Source organism: Leptopilina boulardi, unplaced genomic scaffold (genome assembly GCF_019393585.1).
Source record: "Leptopilina boulardi isolate dan_hultmark-lab unplaced genomic scaffold, ZJU_Lbou_2.1 LbouV2_280, whole genome shotgun sequence".
Lineage (NCBI taxonomy): Eukaryota > Metazoa > Arthropoda > Insecta > Hymenoptera > Figitidae > Leptopilina > Leptopilina boulardi.
Window position 1 is genome coordinate 452,514 of NW_026137841.1, and position 19,233 is coordinate 471,746.

A 19,233-nucleotide genomic window follows, 5' to 3' on the forward strand; every position below is an offset into this window, starting at 1 on the left:
TCATCTCAACTGTGAGAGAACTGCACCTGGCGGTATAATATAATACATACATAATACATACATAATAATAATACATACAGAATGTCGGATTATACCAGACTAATTTCGGATTCAGATTTTTAAACGGACTGAATCTATCTAGATTATACGAAAACAGTCCGAAAATGATATGAAATATTCCAAAATTAGTGCGGACAAAAAGACAAATTCCAGATTTTTTACATATAGATTTTCAATTCACATTTTAGATCTAACAAAATACGGATTCGTTACACACAGATTGCCTACTAATTTGGACTCCTTTCTGATTAAGATTTTTGTTCAAACTGCGACTGTTGATTTTGTACATATTAATTCCGAATTTTTCCAGGCTCATTTCGGATTAGGATTTTTAACAATAGATTTAAATCAGGATTACTGTGGGCTAATACCGGATTTTTCACATGAAGGTTTCAGATTATTACGGACTCATTTTGGATTCATGTTTTTAACAGTACATACAAATTCTGAATTATTCTAGACTCATTTTGGATTGTTTTTTGATCTAACTAAAATCAAATTGTTGCGGGCTAATTGCGGATTTATTTCATGTCAATTTCGGACTATTCTGAACTTATCTCGGATTTATCTTTACATCCAGACTGGTTGCTCATTAATACGGATAATTTTCGAATTGTTTTCGTACAATTTCTGAACAAATCCGGACTGATCTGTTTGTATTTAATTTGAAATCATTCTGAAATTTTAGCCAGAGATCCCTTATGAAAAATAATTACTGGCATAATTATTGGGATAACTACTGTGATAATTACTGAAATAACTATTGGATTAATTAGTGGAAATTCCAGTAATTTTTTCGCGAGATGTATTTTTTTACTACAACGAAATTATTTTTTTAAATTTCAATAGAATCATAATTTTCTGTTAAATATATTCCTATTCATTTAATATATAGAAATAGAATAGCTATAGAAACTTATAGTGCGCAACAAATAAATTTTTAACATATGTGCGAAGAAAAATTACTGGAAACTCCAGTAATTAATCCGGTAGTTATTCCAGTAATTATCCCAATAATTGTGCCAATAATTATTTTCAGTAATTATGTTGAGTAATTATTCCAGTAATTATTTTTTGTAAGAGAGAATTCATCACTTAGAAATTATTTATTTATTTGTTTATTTATTTGAAGGAAAATTTAGATTCTGAATTATTTAAAACTTTCGTTTCGTCCATTTATTATAAAGGAACAAATAATTGTTTTTAGAAAATTGTAGATTAGATTAAATATGTTTTTAAAAAATATTGTAGCAACAGTATACAGTACTACTTCCAAGAGATCAACAATTATGCTAATACTTCCAATTAATTATTAATTAATTAATAATTAAATAATTTCAGTGTTGAAGAATTAATAAGTAGTGCTTACAAAAAGAATACCTAGCTTCCAATTATATAAAAAATGTTATTTTTTCCAGTTTTAATATAACATAACATAATTTAATATTTTCCAAAAAAATTAATTTTTTCACCTCCTCCACAAGTTGTACTGCAAGCAGAAAACTCATCCGCTATCCAAACGTAACCATCTGGATCTCCTTGTTGTGATATTTTTGATGGAACGCTATATTCGTAATTGACTCCAACGTTTCTATCTTGGTAAAGCAACTGAAAATATGAAATTTACCACTCATTTCATACTGTAACTAAAATGACTACAGGGCGAAAGCGGCAAATATTTTCAACTATATACTCACCACGACGTAAATTGGTTCAGTCGTTGGTCCCAGAGCTGTAATTGTGTCAGGAGCAGAAAAACCTTGAGGATCTCGAGAATAATGAAAAATAGTTCCTGCAAATCTCAAGCTTCTAGGAAAGTCTATCCTCCAGTTTCCATTTAAGTAGTAATGGCCACTTGTATTTCTAACAGCTGAAAACATATTTCGCGAGAACATCTTTTAAATTTTCAATGATACTTTTTTTCAATATTTATTAAGATAAAATTATGTTTTCTAAATATCATAAAACTTTTAATTATTAACTTTATTTAGGAAATTATCTAATATAACAAATGGTTTTGTATTTTTTTGTATGCACGGAAAAAAGGTTCAGTAGATTTTTATAAAAAGTTTGCTTTTTGTAAACGAACTGTCTTGTTAAAATTAATATTTTATTTAAAGTTCTAATTTTTATCATAGATAGGTAAGTATTAAAAGAACAAAAAATGTTTGATTACCTAAATAATTATTTGATGGTTGGACTTCTTTTACAATAATATTTGTAGCTCCCTCAGGAATTAACAATATATCCACGTAACCTGTTAAATTAAAATTAATATTTCGGTAAAATTTTTTCTCATGAATATTAACGTTTTTGTGCTTTTCAACTCGCCTGCTTGTAAGTCATCTGTATCGAAAAGTCCCTTTACTGTATTACAATCAGTTCCATTTCCACCACATACTCTACAAGCATCTTCTTTGGCGTCGCTTCCCAACAATAAATCACATCCAACTGGCTAAAAAACACAATTAAATTGTACACCTTTATTTTAATGGTAATATATTATTTATATCCTTGACGAAAGTTTCGGATTGTATTTCAAACAGTTTTAATAATTATTATTATTTCGAGGCATTCCGAACCAATCTGTTTCTATCTAAATTTTAATGTAACTCAATAAAATATTCTTTTCAATTCATTTTAAACCAATCAGTTTTATTCCGAAGCTGAATTTGAATTCATTTGAATCTTATTTTTTTCATTCCATAACAGGATTAGAAAGGATTAAAATTTTGTTTCGGAATTAAACTAATTGATTCGTAATTACTAGGAAAATTTTTTTTTAGTTACATTAAAATTTCGATTCGGATAAAAACTGATTTCGAAATGTCACCGAGCAGTATTTATTAAAATTGATTGATCATTAATCCAAAAATTTCATATAAAGTTCAAAATTTTTCCAAAATCCTCTGTCCTATCTTTCATGTGTATCCTTTCATTATTTATCATTCACAAAAAGTTTTACAATAAAAACAAATTAATTTATTAGAGTTTCTCTTAAAAAATGTCAATTTTGTATTTATATGCTACTCTTATTACCAAAATAAAAAATTTTTATTTATTTTTAAGTGAAAAACTTTTGTCGGATATAGCTATAGTTAGCACTAATAATAATAATAATTCTATTTAAATTTAATTTTTATTATTAAATATATTAAAATAAATGAATTTATTTAAAAATGTATAATAATTAAAATAATAATTTTTAGTTCATCATTTTTGTCCTTACCATACATTTTCCCTCGACACAAACATCTTTTTTCTCAATGTCACATAAAGTACCGTCTGTAACACTCGGTTTATGTCTGTAAAAAAAGCGCTCTCCTCGTGGCATGCAATTCAAGTCACACTTATTGGGGCTTCCTGTATATGGAATCCAGCTATAAAATAAAGCAGTTAGTTAATAACTATTTTCTTTTGCCAACTATTCAATTATACGAAGCTGCATAAAAATTTACAGAATTAAAAACACACAATATATATACATATATATAATTAAATAATAAATCTTATAAAATAAAATTAAAAAATGTGTTGTAAGGAAGAAAATTTTTCAGATAAGTTGTACAACATTTCTAACTTCCTTCTCAAGAATAACTATTTAGTTTTTGTTTTGTTATTAAATAATTACCTATATGTAATTAGAATATAAATAACTTTCTGAAACTTAATAAGGGGATGAGGTACCACCCCCAATTTTGACCCACTAAAATTTAAATTATTGAACGAGATTATATTTTTTTTCTTGCATCATTTGGGTCCTAAAAACATATAAGGTGGTTAAAAAAGAAAATTTTAATTTTTAACCACTTTAGAATTTTTATTTTTTGAAAAAATTGATATTTTTGAAAATCCATCCATATTCTTAAGAATCATTAAAAAACCGTGGAAAAAAGTCAAAATTGTGAAAGAAGATAGATATTTAAAATAGGTATTAATTTTTTTAAAACTTTAATTTCTAAAATGGTCAAAAATTAAAATTTTATTTTTTTGACCATTCTATGTATGTTTTTAGGACACAAATGATGCAAGAAAAAAAAACCTCGTTTAATAATTTAAATTTAAATGTTTCAAAATTTAGGGTGGTTCATCCTCTTAAGTATTATTATAATTTTATTATTTATAATTCTTAAAAAAAAATGAAACAAAATATTACTCGTAATGAATCCCCTCAAAAGGTATGTTGTTAAAAACTGCACATTGTTCAGCTCGAAAATCGGTTGACTCTCCAGGACATTCCTGAAATTAAACAACAATAAAAATGATTAGTTTCTTAATTTAAAAAAAAAACATTTTATAAAATCCTTTCAAAATTAAAAATTTATATTTGTAATTATAAAACCTAAATATTTAAAAATCGCTTCTAAAAACAGACATTTTATAACGTGGGCCAAATGTAATTTTTAAAAAATCCAATATTTTAATTACTTTAATATGTATTTAACGAAAGTCTTTTTATATCTCTGTTGAACAGAGGTCGAGCATCATTAGTTTTTTAACTGTCCTCACTGGATAAAAAAGTTACTTTATACTGGGATGTAAAATTAGTTGAAATAAAACAAAGAAGAAACTCTTTATATAAATGTATGTATAATATGAAGCTGAAGATAATTAAAAATTGAGAGGCAAATTTACATTGTAAATAATTGGCAAAAGCAGATATAAAATCTTGTTTCTTTTTTTAATAAGGATGAAAATTAATTAATTTTTAAATAAAATATTTATATATACATTAGGATTTTGCTTTTTTAAAAAATTAGAATTGCTTATAGGTTGCCGACTCTAACGAAAAAAAATGTGGAAAATTTAGCTCTGTGTAAGGACACAAATACAAGGGTTTTTGAGATTATAAATTGTAATCTAATTCCAAAATATAGTTTTAAAGTATTTATATATATTATAAATGTTTATTGGCACTTATTTTATGTGAAGAAATGAATGTATTAACAAGCGAGAACCATCACTTTGCGTGTTCAAGATAATAAAGTTCAATCGGAGAGGATAATATCGATAAATCGAGGGAGGCCAGAGAGAAAACGAAGAAACAATATCCCACTGGGACGCAGACATCACGAAATGAGGATTTATGACAACCAATTTTTCATCCAACATTTAAAAAGAAATATAGGTATATAAGTATATAATATCTTTTTTACATTAAATTTTTTTTAATATTTTCAAAAAATATTATAAATATATATAAATAAAAGAAAAAAGTCAAAATATAAAAAAAATAATTATTTAACAAAAGACTTTAACTCAACATAATTTTTTCCAAAAAGTCTACAGCTTCGAAAAATGCATGAAATTAATTTTTGTTAAATTTTTGGTTGCGTTAAAAATTATTTTTCAGTTTAGAGATTATGTGAGGATCTCCATTCTCCTTAATCTTTTGATTACATTATATTTACTTATAAAAATATACTAGAAAATTTTTACGTTTTAAACTGTTAAAAATCGAACTAAATTTATGGATGAGATCCTTTTTATAAGGGCAGATATGTAAAATGTTTTTGTCAAAAATAACTTGAAAGATATAATCAATAAAAGAAGAAAAAATGGAAACGACAGTAAAAAAAGCGATTTATGGTAGAAACGTACACATCATAATGGTAAGTCTGCGTTACAAGGACAAATTTCATGCTGCCAAGAAAAAAAGTTGTTTCTGAACTTTTCGTGTAGCTTCCGACATTCAATAAATGTTTATGTTAGACCCTGATAATCCCCTCTTTAAATCTTATAGGCTTATCCTTATTGTAAGGTTCCATCGCTCAAGATATTATGTCAGTATATCAACTAATATATTAAGGTACACTATAAAACTGATTTAAAAATAATTTTAATATTTTTAATTTTTGATATTCAAATATAATAAAGTAAAACCGTAAATTTGATAAATTTTTTTTCAAAACATAATTTTGCAATTTTTAAAATGATATTTTGGTATAAAAAATCGGTATCTATTCACTATTTTCCCAAAGTAATGAATAATTTTTTTGTTAAATACATTTAATTATTAAAATTATCTAGCAATATTAGAATCAAATGTTCACTCTTGAATCTGGAGGTCGATAAGTAATTCCATTTCCACTTCTACTTTTTCTAATTTTCATTCTCAATTCCATTTCCACTTTTTTTAATTTTCATTCCCACTTCCATTTCCACTTTTTCTAAGTTTCACTCCCACTGTCATTTTCACTTCCACTTTTTTAATTTTCATTCCCATTTCCATTTCCATTTTCACTTTAAAAATTTTTTTTCCGCTTTTTAAATTCCATTTCCACTTCCACTTTTTCTAATTTCCACTCTCATTTACTCTTTTTTCTAATTTCATATCTCACTTTCTATTTTTGGGACGCATGATTATGTTCTAAAAATCATTAGTTAGAATTTTCATTTTGTGGAATTTCATTTGTCATAATTATTTTTGAGTTGAATTTTTATTTGTTCGAATTAGTATTTTGCAGAATTTTCATCAAAACGATTTTTTATATTACGGAATTTTTATATAACCGAAAATTCACTTCACAGAATTTTTATTTGCTCGAATTTTTATTTAACATAATAGGCATTTTAAAGAATTTTTATTGGGTAGAATTTCATTGCATAGAATTTTCTTTCAGATGAATTTTCATTTGTTCGAATTATTATTTGATACAATTTCCATATAACCGATATTTCATACTACAGAATTTTTACTTAACTGAAAAATCATTTAACAGAATTTCTAATTGATAAAATTTTCATTTGTCCAAAATTGCAAATGACCGAACAAACAATCGACAGAAAGATTTTGGCGCGATTTTTAAAATTAACCAATCAAAAATTATCCATAAAATTAAGATTGGATGAATTTAAAAATCGCGCCGAAATCTTTCTGTCTATTGTTTGTTCGGCCATTTGCAATTTCGGATAAATGAAAATTCTATCAATTAGAAATTCTATTAAATGATTTTTCGGTTAAATAGAAATTCTGTAGTATGAAAAATCGGTTATATGGAAATTATATCAAATAATAATTTGAAATAAATGAAAATTCATCTGAAAGAAAATTCTATACAATAAAATTCTACCCAGATTCGAGCAAATAAATATTCTGTGAAGTGAATTTTCGGTTATATAAAAATTCCGTAATAAAGAAAAACGTTTTGATGAAAATTCTGCAAAATACTAATTCGAACAAATAAAAGTTCGGCTCAAAAATAATTATGAAAAATGAAAATTCTAACCAATGATTTTTAGAACATAATCATGCGTCCCTAAACTTGAATAAGAAACAAAAAATCTTGTTTTAAATTTCATTATTTTCAGAAAAAACACTTTTTAAACTAAATGAATTTATTTACTATTTATATTTTTAATCTGTTTTTTAATAAAATAACACAATTGAATACCCGGATCAAATAACTCGACCGACGCTCGGACGCACGCTCTAATGGTAGTCGGGTAGCAGTGAGCCGCCCACAGGCTGTCACTGCTACTTGACTGGTAATAGAGCGTTCGTCCGAGCGTCGGTCGAGTTATTTGATCCGGGTATTCAATTATAAAATCAATGATATTAAAATCAACTGAATTGAGAATGCTTGATTAAATGTAAATAAATATCTCGTAAGCGAATATTGTCTTACTTTATTTTGTAAAAGAATTTTAGCTATTTTAAAATAAAATTTTTTACATTTTTAATAAAATTATACTATTGTATAATGTAATGTAATGTAAATTGTAATGCAAAATATGATAAAAATTTTACTGGAAGTGGGAATGGAAATGGAATTACATAATCGACCCCTAGAAGACAAAAATGAATTTGTCGTGAAAGTAATAAAAGTGTCTCCCTTCAGGACACCTGTTTTTTGAGTGCAAGATAGTTCGTCCAGGCAGTGAATTATTTATTACACGCTTGGTAGAGGCTCCATCGAATTTCTTCTATTTTCATAGGGAGACGATGTTTATTTACATCTATGGCTTAGAACCAAGCCCCCAATGTAATATATCTTGCTTCATGGAATCTTGATACCTTGTTCAAAGCATATCGTATAGGGATGTGCACCCCTGTCTCTCTTCCTTTACCCATAGTGTTCACCTCCTTAACAACCCCATATCATTCATTTCTATATAGAATATATTGCTACAAACGGAAAAATAATTTACTCCTCATATTCTGTGTTGAAATGAATCCGAATTCCTCTAACTGAATTTCGATTGTGTGTGAAATACTTCATCGTGTTGATATTAGTTGGCGAAAGGGGCCATATCTTAACAGGGAAAATGTAATCAGCTATATAGGAGAAATTGAATTATGGATTTTCTGGGGAAAGTGTCGAGTGTGAAAATCAAAAAGTAGGGTGAAGATTTATAAACAGTTTCTCTTTAATTAATGTTTATTTTGTTCGAGTAAGTTGGAAATTAATTCAGTTCAAATGAATGGCATCCACGTAGGGTGAACATAAAATAATTCGTACAGCACTTCATTTTCTTAAACCCCTAAAACAATGCATCAATGATTGCGCAAAATGAAAAATTTATAAACTATGGTAACTTGGCGCCTATTGGTAATTATTTCGTGGTTAAAAAATAAAAAATCGATTCTCAAAAATTAAAATCCAAAAACGTTCATGCTTTAACGCCAAAATGTTATACTTTTCGACTTGGATTTCAATGTCGTAAAATTTTAAAGAAAAAAAATTTCATACGTAATTTTTGAAATTTTTTTGGCTTTCAGGCGCCATTATTTATTTATTTATTTATTTAATAAGTAAATATTTACTTAATAACTATTATGAATAAAAAACTTTAAAAAAAATTAAAAATTCGAATACATATGTTTAAAATTAGGAACACGTTTCTCAAAGCATAAACGTTACGTAGAAATCGATAAAAGACAAAGAATTGCAATAAAAAAATTTTACATGCAGAAAACTTTAATTTTTTGGATGTTTTAAAGAAAAGAGAGGATTAAATTTCATTTTTGGAAAATTTTGACCACGCCATTTAAAAGAATCTCTCATTAGATTGTGATAATCATAAGAGAGAGAGAGGGGGGGGAGTAGGTTATTATTGTAAAGAATTTCAAGTTGTCATCACCACATGACAAAAATTTGAAGAAAAAAAAGATGATATCAATCAGTGTTGACTCGTGTCGCTTACTTTTTTACATCTGCTTTTATTCGACTGTCTCTGTGGGGCGTGTCAAGAATTTTAGATATGTACAAGGGGTCATAATATTCGTCATCATCATTCAAGATTCCTTGTTTAAATCTGCATTTGATATTCTTTCTTCATTCGCAAAACTTGCCTAACATCGAAATAATGATTAGTAAAATATGACAAATGGATTCTTTTTATTTTATTTAAATATACACACGGAGAAAAATGAATTTATATGGATAACTAATTTTTAGCTTTGATAGCTAATATTTAGCTGCCACAGCAAAACATCTTAGCTACGGAAGCTAATTATTAGCTTAACCAATGATTGCTATCCATATAATAGCAATTGGGGTTAGCTAAGGTAGCTAAATTTTTTTTCTCCGTGCATGTCGAAAGAAAAAAAGTCGAAAGAAATTCTTTCAAAAAAACAAATTAAAATTAATTAACAATGGTAATAATAATCAATGAAACTCACCTGAACGTTGCAAGAAAAAAATCTTTTCGAAGGACCTGTGCACCTGACGTATCCATTTGCGCTAAAAATAAGAAATGATATTTAAATAGAATAATAATGATAATATTAAGATTTTCGGAGGACTTTTTCATTTGGTGCAAAAACAGTTTAAGACCAAAAGTTTATTTAATTTTTTTACACCTTATATAAATAATAAAATAAATCAGTCATAGGTATTTTTTAAACTTATAGGTTAATAGAAAGTAATGCAAAAAGAAAAATTGGAAAAAATTCTTATATTAACAAGGAAAACAATTTTTATTGATTCCTGAACAATTTTGATTTGTGGACTTATGCTGCTTCTACACCAACCGGTTAAATAAAACATCATTATTTTCGAGTTAAATATTTTCTATATTACACAGGCACACAAAAAAAGTGTTTTGGCCGAGACACTACACTAGTGTATTCCCATGTATTTTTCTCTGTTGAATCTTAATCCGAATCCAGAATAGTCAGATTGGCTCTTGTTTTTGAGATAAACTCAAAAAACTGCTCAAAAAAAAGAATTAAAATAAAAAAAAAAGGAAAGTTTTTTGGCCAAGACACTACACTAGTGTATTCCCATTTTTTCCCCGCTGAATTAGAATTTTGGTCGAAACCTTATTCTATTAGGTACAATGATATCATTTTCCTATTTAGTTCGAATATAGATTTTAAATTTACCTCCTTTAAAAAAACATGGTATCAAAATGAGTAGGGGAGAGTAGTCAGGGTTGAGCCATTGCGTTTATTTTGTTTTTATCACACTAGATCCATCTGTCTTTGTATGTAAGTATTTGTTAGCAATGTCAGCGAACTTTTCACATACGTTATAGTGAAGTATGCGAACAATAAAGAAGTATTATGCGAGTCAGTGCTGTACGCTCAACAAAAACTTTTTTCTTGTTTCAAAAGAAGACAATTAAGTGCAGAAAAATATGTCAAAGACAAAGTAACTTACTTAATTGCAATAAATATACACTTGCAAAGTATTTATTTGTTGTAAATATTTGCAGCTGTCATGAATCAGACACGAACATAACCTACATTTAGTTCAAATCACTTCATTAGCCCAAGACAAAATAGCGCGCGCTTTTTTAAAATAATGAAATTTATTAAATTATAATAAAATAATTGTAATAAATTAAATTATTATGAAAATAATATTACCTTGAATAAAAAAGTGTTTTCAGTTTAAAAAAATAATTATTCAACAATTATTATTATTTACAGACAACTTTTACAAATATAATAGATTATTATTTTTCTGTTTGAAACTTTCTCTATAATTACATGCCTTTTTGCATTTTGTTAACAATATTATTAAATATTTAATAAAATAATTGTAATAAATTATGAAACATAAATTGAAAATTAAATTGAATGGACAAAGAATAGAAGCAACAGAGACTGCCAAAGGCCGACGGAGCCACTATAGTATATGAAAATGTGGAACGTAATATGGTGTTTGGATAACGCACATATTTTTGTGTGTGATGTGACGCTAAACGACGCTTGAGTCAGGGTTGAGCCACCCAAAAATTTTGCAATTATGAAGGGTTCTTGCAATGGAAATTCATTTGTCGACTAACAGAGGTGTCAAAAACTTCATTTCCATTGGAAAGAAAGAAAATACAAAGTTTGATATTTTTTTTCACTTTTCAGACCAGCTTCGCGATACAAGCGAAAATCTGAAAATTACATAATAAGGGTTTCTTATTTCAATTTCGTGGTTCCTTTACACATTTCCAAGTGTATTTGAGCGCTATTCTATTATTTGAAGGTATTTAAAATCATTTATCTGCATATTTCATTAATTTTCTACAGTGGCTCAACCCTGACTAATATTTTTTCTTTTTTTTAATTGACTGTAACTCCGAAACTTTTGGTCAAATATTTTTACAAAAAAAAATAAGACTATTTTTTTCTATCTTAAGCTTTGGATATCCTTGTCGGAAATTTACTTCCGATACCACCGACAAACAATTTAAATAAGTCAATACACTAGCGTAGTGTCATTGCCCAAAAATTTTCCGCTTTTGACTTTAATTCGTTCTTTGAGCAGTTTTTTAAATTCTCAAAAATTTTGAACCAATGTGACAATTCTGACTTCAAATTCGAATTCAGTGGGAGAAAATGTATGCGAAAACACTAAATTAGTGTAACAGAAAAAAAATGGACTTATTTGACTTTAATTCGTGTTTTTAAGCAGTTTTTTGAAGTTTAGCTCAAAATTTTGAACCAATCGGACAATTCTGACTTCGAATTCGGATTCATCGGAAAAAAATACATGGGAATACACTAGTGTAGTGTCTCGGCCAAAACACTTTTTTTTGTGTGCCTGTGATTATTTATTTATTTATATGACCACACTAGCAACGTATATTGTAGAAATTGACAAAAGTATAATTATAATCGTACTTTTGGTCATATGGATGACAGGAATAGTTGATCCCAAGGATCAAAGCGAATCCTCGGAAAGCCGATAATGAAAGACGTGTTCGTGTGGATTGCACAATCTATGAGGATAGACATGAACGATTAGGATAGCGATTGGCTGACACCTTCTCATTGAATAGTCGGATTATTTCTAATCGGGGCTTGCATCAATTGAAACAATTTCAATTCAGACTAATTTTCAAAAATTAGTCACTCTTCGTCATAAATGTTTTTTTCGAAAAACATTACTGAGAAAATTTTCTTCTTATGTAAAATGGTAAAAATGAATATTTTTGAAAAACTGAAAATAAATTCAATATTGATTTACTCAACTGAATATATATATGGTTATCTGGGAAGAAACTATATATATATATATATATACTGAACTTTGATCCTCAGGTTGGATTACGTAATCTACGTTTACACCCCGTTAAGTTTAAGGGATGGGTAATACTCTTAACGTCCTTCTTTTCTAAAGGTGTGAATCAGCTTCCCGGAAAGTGGAACAAACCTTTTTCAGACTTTAGAAAAGGCCGACCTTAAGAATCACGAATTCGTACAAAATAAAGTTGAAGTATAAAGAAATAAGGTAAAAATTTGCATCTACTATCTTTTACTGCGAAAAATTCTGAATTCCAACTGAGGCTTTCACCAATATAGATGCAAGAATGACGCGTCTTTAGCAATGCCGGACTACCGTTTTTTTAAAAGCCGCCGTCCAACCACCCACGAGTTTGTTTTTTCGCTCGTAAATCATTTTCGGCGATACGCGCGAGAGCAGAAATCCGATCTACGAGCAGAAAAATAATCGCTCTCTTTTGAATTTTCAGTGCCGGTATATATATATATATATATATATTGATATGACGACTCTCTTTGGATGGAAGGAAAATTCTCTTTCATATCGACCTTGTTTTTCTGATTTTATTTTAAAAAGAATTTAATTTGTTACTCTTAAGTCACTAAAAATTTTAATTGGATATTTCTGACAAAAAAGCTATAAATATATTCGATAAAAAATATACAATATGATGGAGAGATATAGAAATAATTATTCTAAAAATAGTTTTATTAACTTAAAAAATGTCTCTTTTATTACATTCCTATGCACCGTTTCTCTGTCATAAATAAATCATATTCAAGTTTCTAGACTTTCTTATTTGAGTTGCAGAAAGAATGATTTTTAAACAGTAGATTGATAGAAAATTTTTTTTCAAAAGCAAGAAAAAATTATTACATTAATATTATTGTTAAGAAGAGTTTTTTTAATGTCAAAAAACTATTTTTTTAGAATAAATAGAAAAATCATTAAACTTAAAGAAATATATTTAAATTTCTTATTATAGACTCAATAAAATCCAAGCGTAACGTTTATATGTTTGCTACTTTAAAAAAAAAATATATATATAAGTCAAAATTATTTATTTAGCGAAAAAGTTTAGCTTTCGGTTTGTGCAGTATTTATTATAAGTTAATGAGCTTTCTCGCGAAAACTGTTTCACCTTTTTTAAACTCTTCTTTACTACAGTTTCTTATCCAACGAAGGGAACTTTTAAAAACTTATAGAATCTTAAAAAGCGTTTAACGAGCTTCAAACGTCTGCCGAGATTATAATCAAGTTTGTATAATTTTCTAGGCGATATTTTGTATACGGAGGATAAATTATTTTGCGTCAAAAATTAAAATCACTATTATTATTTCAAATATTAAAATTTTTTTATCAGTTAACAGTTGTTTTTTTCAGTAGATTCCTATTTTATTTATTTTACTTATTTCCGCTTTTAAAATCTTTCCACTTGGGTATATTAAAATTAAATATCCTTTAGCAAATATAGAAATAAATAATATTTCAGTAATCAATCAACTTACTCTATGTCTAAACAATCCCTTTGCTGATATTGAACTCCACCCCCACAGGTGCGAGAACAAGAACTGGGATCAGACCATGGCCCCCAAATCCCTCTCTCAGGTTCATCTGGATCCAATACGTATGTTTTAGGTAAGTGACTATTCCCATGTTGTCGTCTATGCCTTCCATGTCTCAATTTTATATGACGCTGAAAATGAGATTACATTTTAATAAACGTACATACATATGTAAAAAATTATTGTAAGTATATAAATAAAACTACCTTATCCAAAGCAAAAATTTCTGTCAAACGTCGATATTGACAACAGGCGCAATCATGCACCAATACTGGCTGGCCGACAGTTGGCTTACCAGTATTGGTTCAGTACTGATATGGATTAAATTCTGTACTATGCCAATACTGCAAGCGAATACCGGCATGCCAGTATTTTCCAATACTGTGCCAGTATTATTGAGACAGTAATGGCAAACCAGTACTCGGTCAGTATTAATTCAATACCGAATGCCAGTATCCAGGAAAATTATGAAAATTAACCTACATGAAGTTGGCGTTGACGCTCAGCGCCAAAAATTATTTTTCACAGGACCAAAAATGTCAAATTATTTTTTTTTTTTAAAGATTTTCGGTACAAATATGTAATGCCTTAAGAAATACTTTTTAAGGTATTATGTGAACCCAAAACTTTTTTTAAAAATGATTTGTTATTTTTGGTCCCGTGAAAAATAATTTTCGACGTTGAGCGTCGACGTAAAAATAGACATGAAAATTGTGTATTATTGTTGGTTAAAAATTAAATTTACATACATATTTTTTTAAAATTATTTTAATACTTCTTTTCGATTACTGAAATGCATTCGTTAACGGAATTATGAAATTTTAATTTAATATTAAAACTTTTTAATAAAAAAAAATACATAATTAATGAAGTTCTCAAATTATTTTTCTTACACTGAAAAAATATATTTGAATCAAATAAACTCTATTTTAACCAATAATTTTATTCAATTTCGGTAATTTAAAGAAATACAAATAAATATATATTTTATAATAATTGAAGAAATAATTTGAATAATAAAATAAAGAATAAAATGTTAATATATAAAAATATACAATTTAAAAGTTATTATAATAATTTATTATTATTAATAGTTGATTGTATGAGCGCGTGCGGTTCGAGCGAAGAGTCGGTTCTTCGATCCAGCTGCTCAGTTAATGTAAAAAGCAAAAAGAACCCTGAATTTTGAATATCTACCAGTGCTGGCTTATTACTGGTTACTATAATTTTGCCCGTACTGGCAAAATACAGAATTACAGCTAAATTCCAGTATTGAACCAGTAGTAAACGCCAGTACTAAGCCATTACTAATGACCAGTACTAATAAACGTTATCATTCCAAACATATGCCAGTATTGGTTCAATATTGGCGGTCAGTACTTTGCCAGTAATTGCCAGTACTGGTGCAACACTGTGCCAGTTGTAAATTTTTGCTTGGGTTTAACCCTTTAACGCCAGTGGCTTCGATCGAAAACAATTTAGCATTCAAAACTTCATAATTTTGTCAAAAATTGTAATATTTTTGTTTTCTAAACGTTAGTGATCCACAAATTTATAATACTTTGCAAACAAAACTTATACAGCAATACATTATTAACCATTTTTTAATTATAACAAGAAAAACAATAATTTGTTTTTTGTAAGATTTGCAACAAAATAATAAACTATGAAATTAAGTTATTCCAAGATAGTGAAAATGGTTACTTGGAAATTTTTGGAATCGTTAATTACCAGATTCGATGTCAGTTTTTAAAAATTCAAAATGGAGGACATGAAACTTTTCTATTTTCGATTCTTCGTCATGTCCTTTTTACCCTAAAACAATTATATTACTTCTCTTACTGTGGTTAAAGTCTTTTTAAAAATTCAGTCGAAGTCGTTTGTGACGGAAAAATGGTCTTAAAACTAATTTTGAGGTAAATGGAGCGTTCGAGTTGTTTGCAAAGAGGTTCGTGGTCGTATAACATCTCAATGGGCAGGATCTCCTGGCACATGTCCAAGGTAGTTTGCATTCCTTGGTTGTAAAATGCAAGGTGTGGTGGTTTCCAATAAAATTATTGCTTCCCCTTACACCCTTGGATGTAATGCCAGTTGGTTATGTGTACCAAAAGCTAATGGTTATATCACAGATGAGATTTCTTAGATGCATTTTGTATTCCATTTGAAAGTTACGTATATATATATATATCTTTAATGACAATGTGTATGAATTTAAATTTCGCGACACTTCTAGTTAATAGATTTTATCTAAGCAGATATGTAAGAAATTGGCGAAATTTCGCTACACAGAGTGGCTTCAATATATATTCGTACGCCACTAATTTGGTTTTACAAAATCTTTTAATATTTAAAACTGTGTCTAACTTTCGGCCACAAAAGTATTCGTACCACTGGTTAAAATTTCAGACTGATTTCAGATTGAATACAGACAAATCAGTCCGGATTAGTCCACAAATTATACGAAAACAATCCGAAAATTATCCGTATTAATGAGCAATCAGTCTGGATGCAAAGATAAATCCAAGATCAGTTCAGAATAGTCCGAAATTGACATGAAATGAATCCGCAATTAGTTCGCAATAATTTGATTTTAGTTAGATCAAAAAACAATCCAAAATGAGTCCAGAATAATTCAGAATCTGTATGTACTGTTAAAAACATGAATCCAAAATGAGTCCGTAATAATCTGAATTCTTTATGTGGAAAATCCGGTATTAGTCCACAGTAATCCTGATTTAATCTGGTTAAAAATCCTAATCCGAAATGAGCTTGGAAAAATTCGGAATTAATATGTACAAAATCAACAGTCGCAGTTTGAACAAAAATCTTAATCAGAAAGGAGTCCAAATTAGTAGGCAATCTGTGTGTAACGAATCCGGATTTTGTTAGTTCTTAAATCTGAATTGAAAATCTGTATGTAAAAAATTTGGAATTAGTCCACAACAATGATGATTTTGTACATATAAATTCCGGATTTTTCCGGCTCCATTTCGGACTAAGATGTTAAACCAGATTAATGTCGGATTGTTGCTGACGAATAACGAATTTCTTACATACAAACTTCGAATTATTCCAGACTCACTTTAGATTAAGTTTTTTGATCGACCTAGAATCTAATTTTTACTGACTGATTTCATATAAGTTTCGGACTACCTATACATATCTCATATTTATTTTTTTGTCCGCACTAATTTTGGAATATTTCATATCATTTTTGGACTGTTTTCGTACAATCTAGATAGATTCAGTCCGTTTAAAAATCTGAATCCGAAATTAGTCTGGTATAATCCGACATTCTGTATGTATTATATCCGGAATTAGTTCTCAATAATATAGATTTAGTTAAGTTTTGCTGCTTTTATTACAGTTCCTACTCATGCCGCCAAGTGCAGTTCTCTCACAGTTGAGATGAGTCTAAAAAGTACTATAAGTACTGTTCACTGTCAGCGTAAAAGACATGCTGCTTTCTGACCAATTGTCTCTACTTTGGTTAATATTTCGAAATGTGGAATTAGTCCGAAATAGTCCGCTTTAGAGTCGGGTTTCTATTATCCGGAATTAGTCTGGTTAAGTCCAAAATTAGTATTATTTATGTAACTATTTAATCCGGTCTAATCCGAAATTAATCGGAGCATACACAACTAAGAAATGCAAAATTACTTTTATATTGAATCCGAAATTAACCCGGCCTGTGTAATCAGTAAATCTAGAATCTGCATTCAGTAGTTACGTTTGATCAAACTGACTTCGTATTAGACCAGATTAATTCCGTATTCACTAGTTAAACAAATCGGACAAATTTCGGATTTATCCGGACTAATTCCGGATGACAAAAACCTGACTGTTTTGGAATAATTCCAAATTAGTGTGGAAACAGTCCGGAATTTTTATCATGGACGGCAAAGACTACTGCTCTAGATAACAAAATTATTTATACATATTTTGTAAAGAAGTCATTTTCAATTTTGATTCGACAGAATAAGTTCAGACTAAAATCTGTTGAAAAACGGGTAAAGTTACTATTCCCGAGAGAAAAATAATTTACAAACTACAAAAAGATATAATTACAAGAATTATATCTATGGAACACCCCATTTATTGTCAACTCCTCCACAAAGTTCAGATCATAATCACACACTGATTTTATAAAATTTTCACATTATTATATTATGTTCTTTAAATCTAAATAGTTTCTAATTAAGTTTTATAGAGAATTTAGAAAATTCAAAGGAGTTTAAAGTTATTTATTTTGAAAATAATTTTTCATCGTCTTAATAACACGTTTCAAGAATATTTCTTTCTATTTAAAGTTCATTACCTTTTATGAATGACATAGGAATGCTTTTTTCATGGAAAACTAATTTGTTTCATCAGGAAGGAAAATAGTACGTCACGTTTGCAAAAAGTTTGGTAAACTCTCAACAACCTCGTTAATCTGCAGTCACTCAAGATTTCTATATGTTGCATATATTTTAGTGCCTCATTGGATGAATGTAATTCAAGCCGGACAGCAGGGTTCAAAAGGAAATGTTCCCTGTGACGAGTTTAAAGACTGGGACAACAAATAAATGAGATGTAAATATCTCTGATGCCCTATAGGCGTTAGTTTTGCGTTGGTCTCGTGTTTGCGCTCGTGAGCTCCAAGTAACAGCTGCGGTGATTTTTATCGACCGTGGGACTCTCTGTACTGGCTTCCACATGTACCGTATGTGCATTTCCGTGTAATAAAAGTGCGCTCCTTTCAAGCACGACTATTTTTTTCTCATTTCATTACTCGTTTTTCCTTTCTTTTTCTCGCGAACGTCAAAGGGTTGAGGACAATTTTTTTCGAGACTTCCAGCATTTAATTCTTGTCCCTTTTTCATCCTACCTTGTTCCAACAAAATTCACTTTTTACATTTAAGGCAATTTTTTTATTAAAGCAATTTAATTATGCGGGAAATATAATTTATTTTAAAGCAGAGGGATAAACATTTTTGTGAAATTTGTTTTAAATCACATTGGGGAGCGTTCATAAACCACATATGATGCTTATTCAAATGTTAGTACAAGATAATTATAACTCAAAATTTCTTTTAAATTCATTATTATCCAAGAGAATTCCTATTTAGATGTTACTGGCAAACAAGAGAATGTTAATAAATATTTACCTTGTGCGC

The 19,233-nt window shown here is 28.5% G+C and overlaps 1 protein-coding gene across 4 annotated transcripts in view; it reads right to left on the bottom strand.

Annotated features, from left to right (window-relative positions):
* Positions 1-19,233, bottom strand: part of LOC127282090 (papilin) — a 132,760-nt gene that overhangs the window by 22,770 nt on the left and 90,757 nt on the right. For all 4 annotated transcript variants that reach the window (XM_051306172.1, XM_051306169.1, XM_051306171.1 and 1 more), the window contains exons 3-10: positions 14,018-14,205; positions 9,686-9,746; positions 4,217-4,299; positions 3,290-3,440; positions 2,392-2,515; positions 2,237-2,317; positions 1,758-1,930; positions 1,533-1,668 (exon numbers count right to left, since the gene is read on the bottom strand). In XM_051306172.1, the coding sequence (XP_051162129.1) occupies positions 1,533-1,668; positions 1,758-1,930; positions 2,237-2,317; positions 2,392-2,515; positions 3,290-3,440; positions 4,217-4,299; positions 9,686-9,746; positions 14,018-14,205 (997 nt within the window). The remainder of the gene's footprint in view (positions 1-1,532; positions 1,669-1,757; positions 1,931-2,236; positions 2,318-2,391; positions 2,516-3,289; positions 3,441-4,216; positions 4,300-9,685; positions 9,747-14,017; positions 14,206-19,233) is intronic.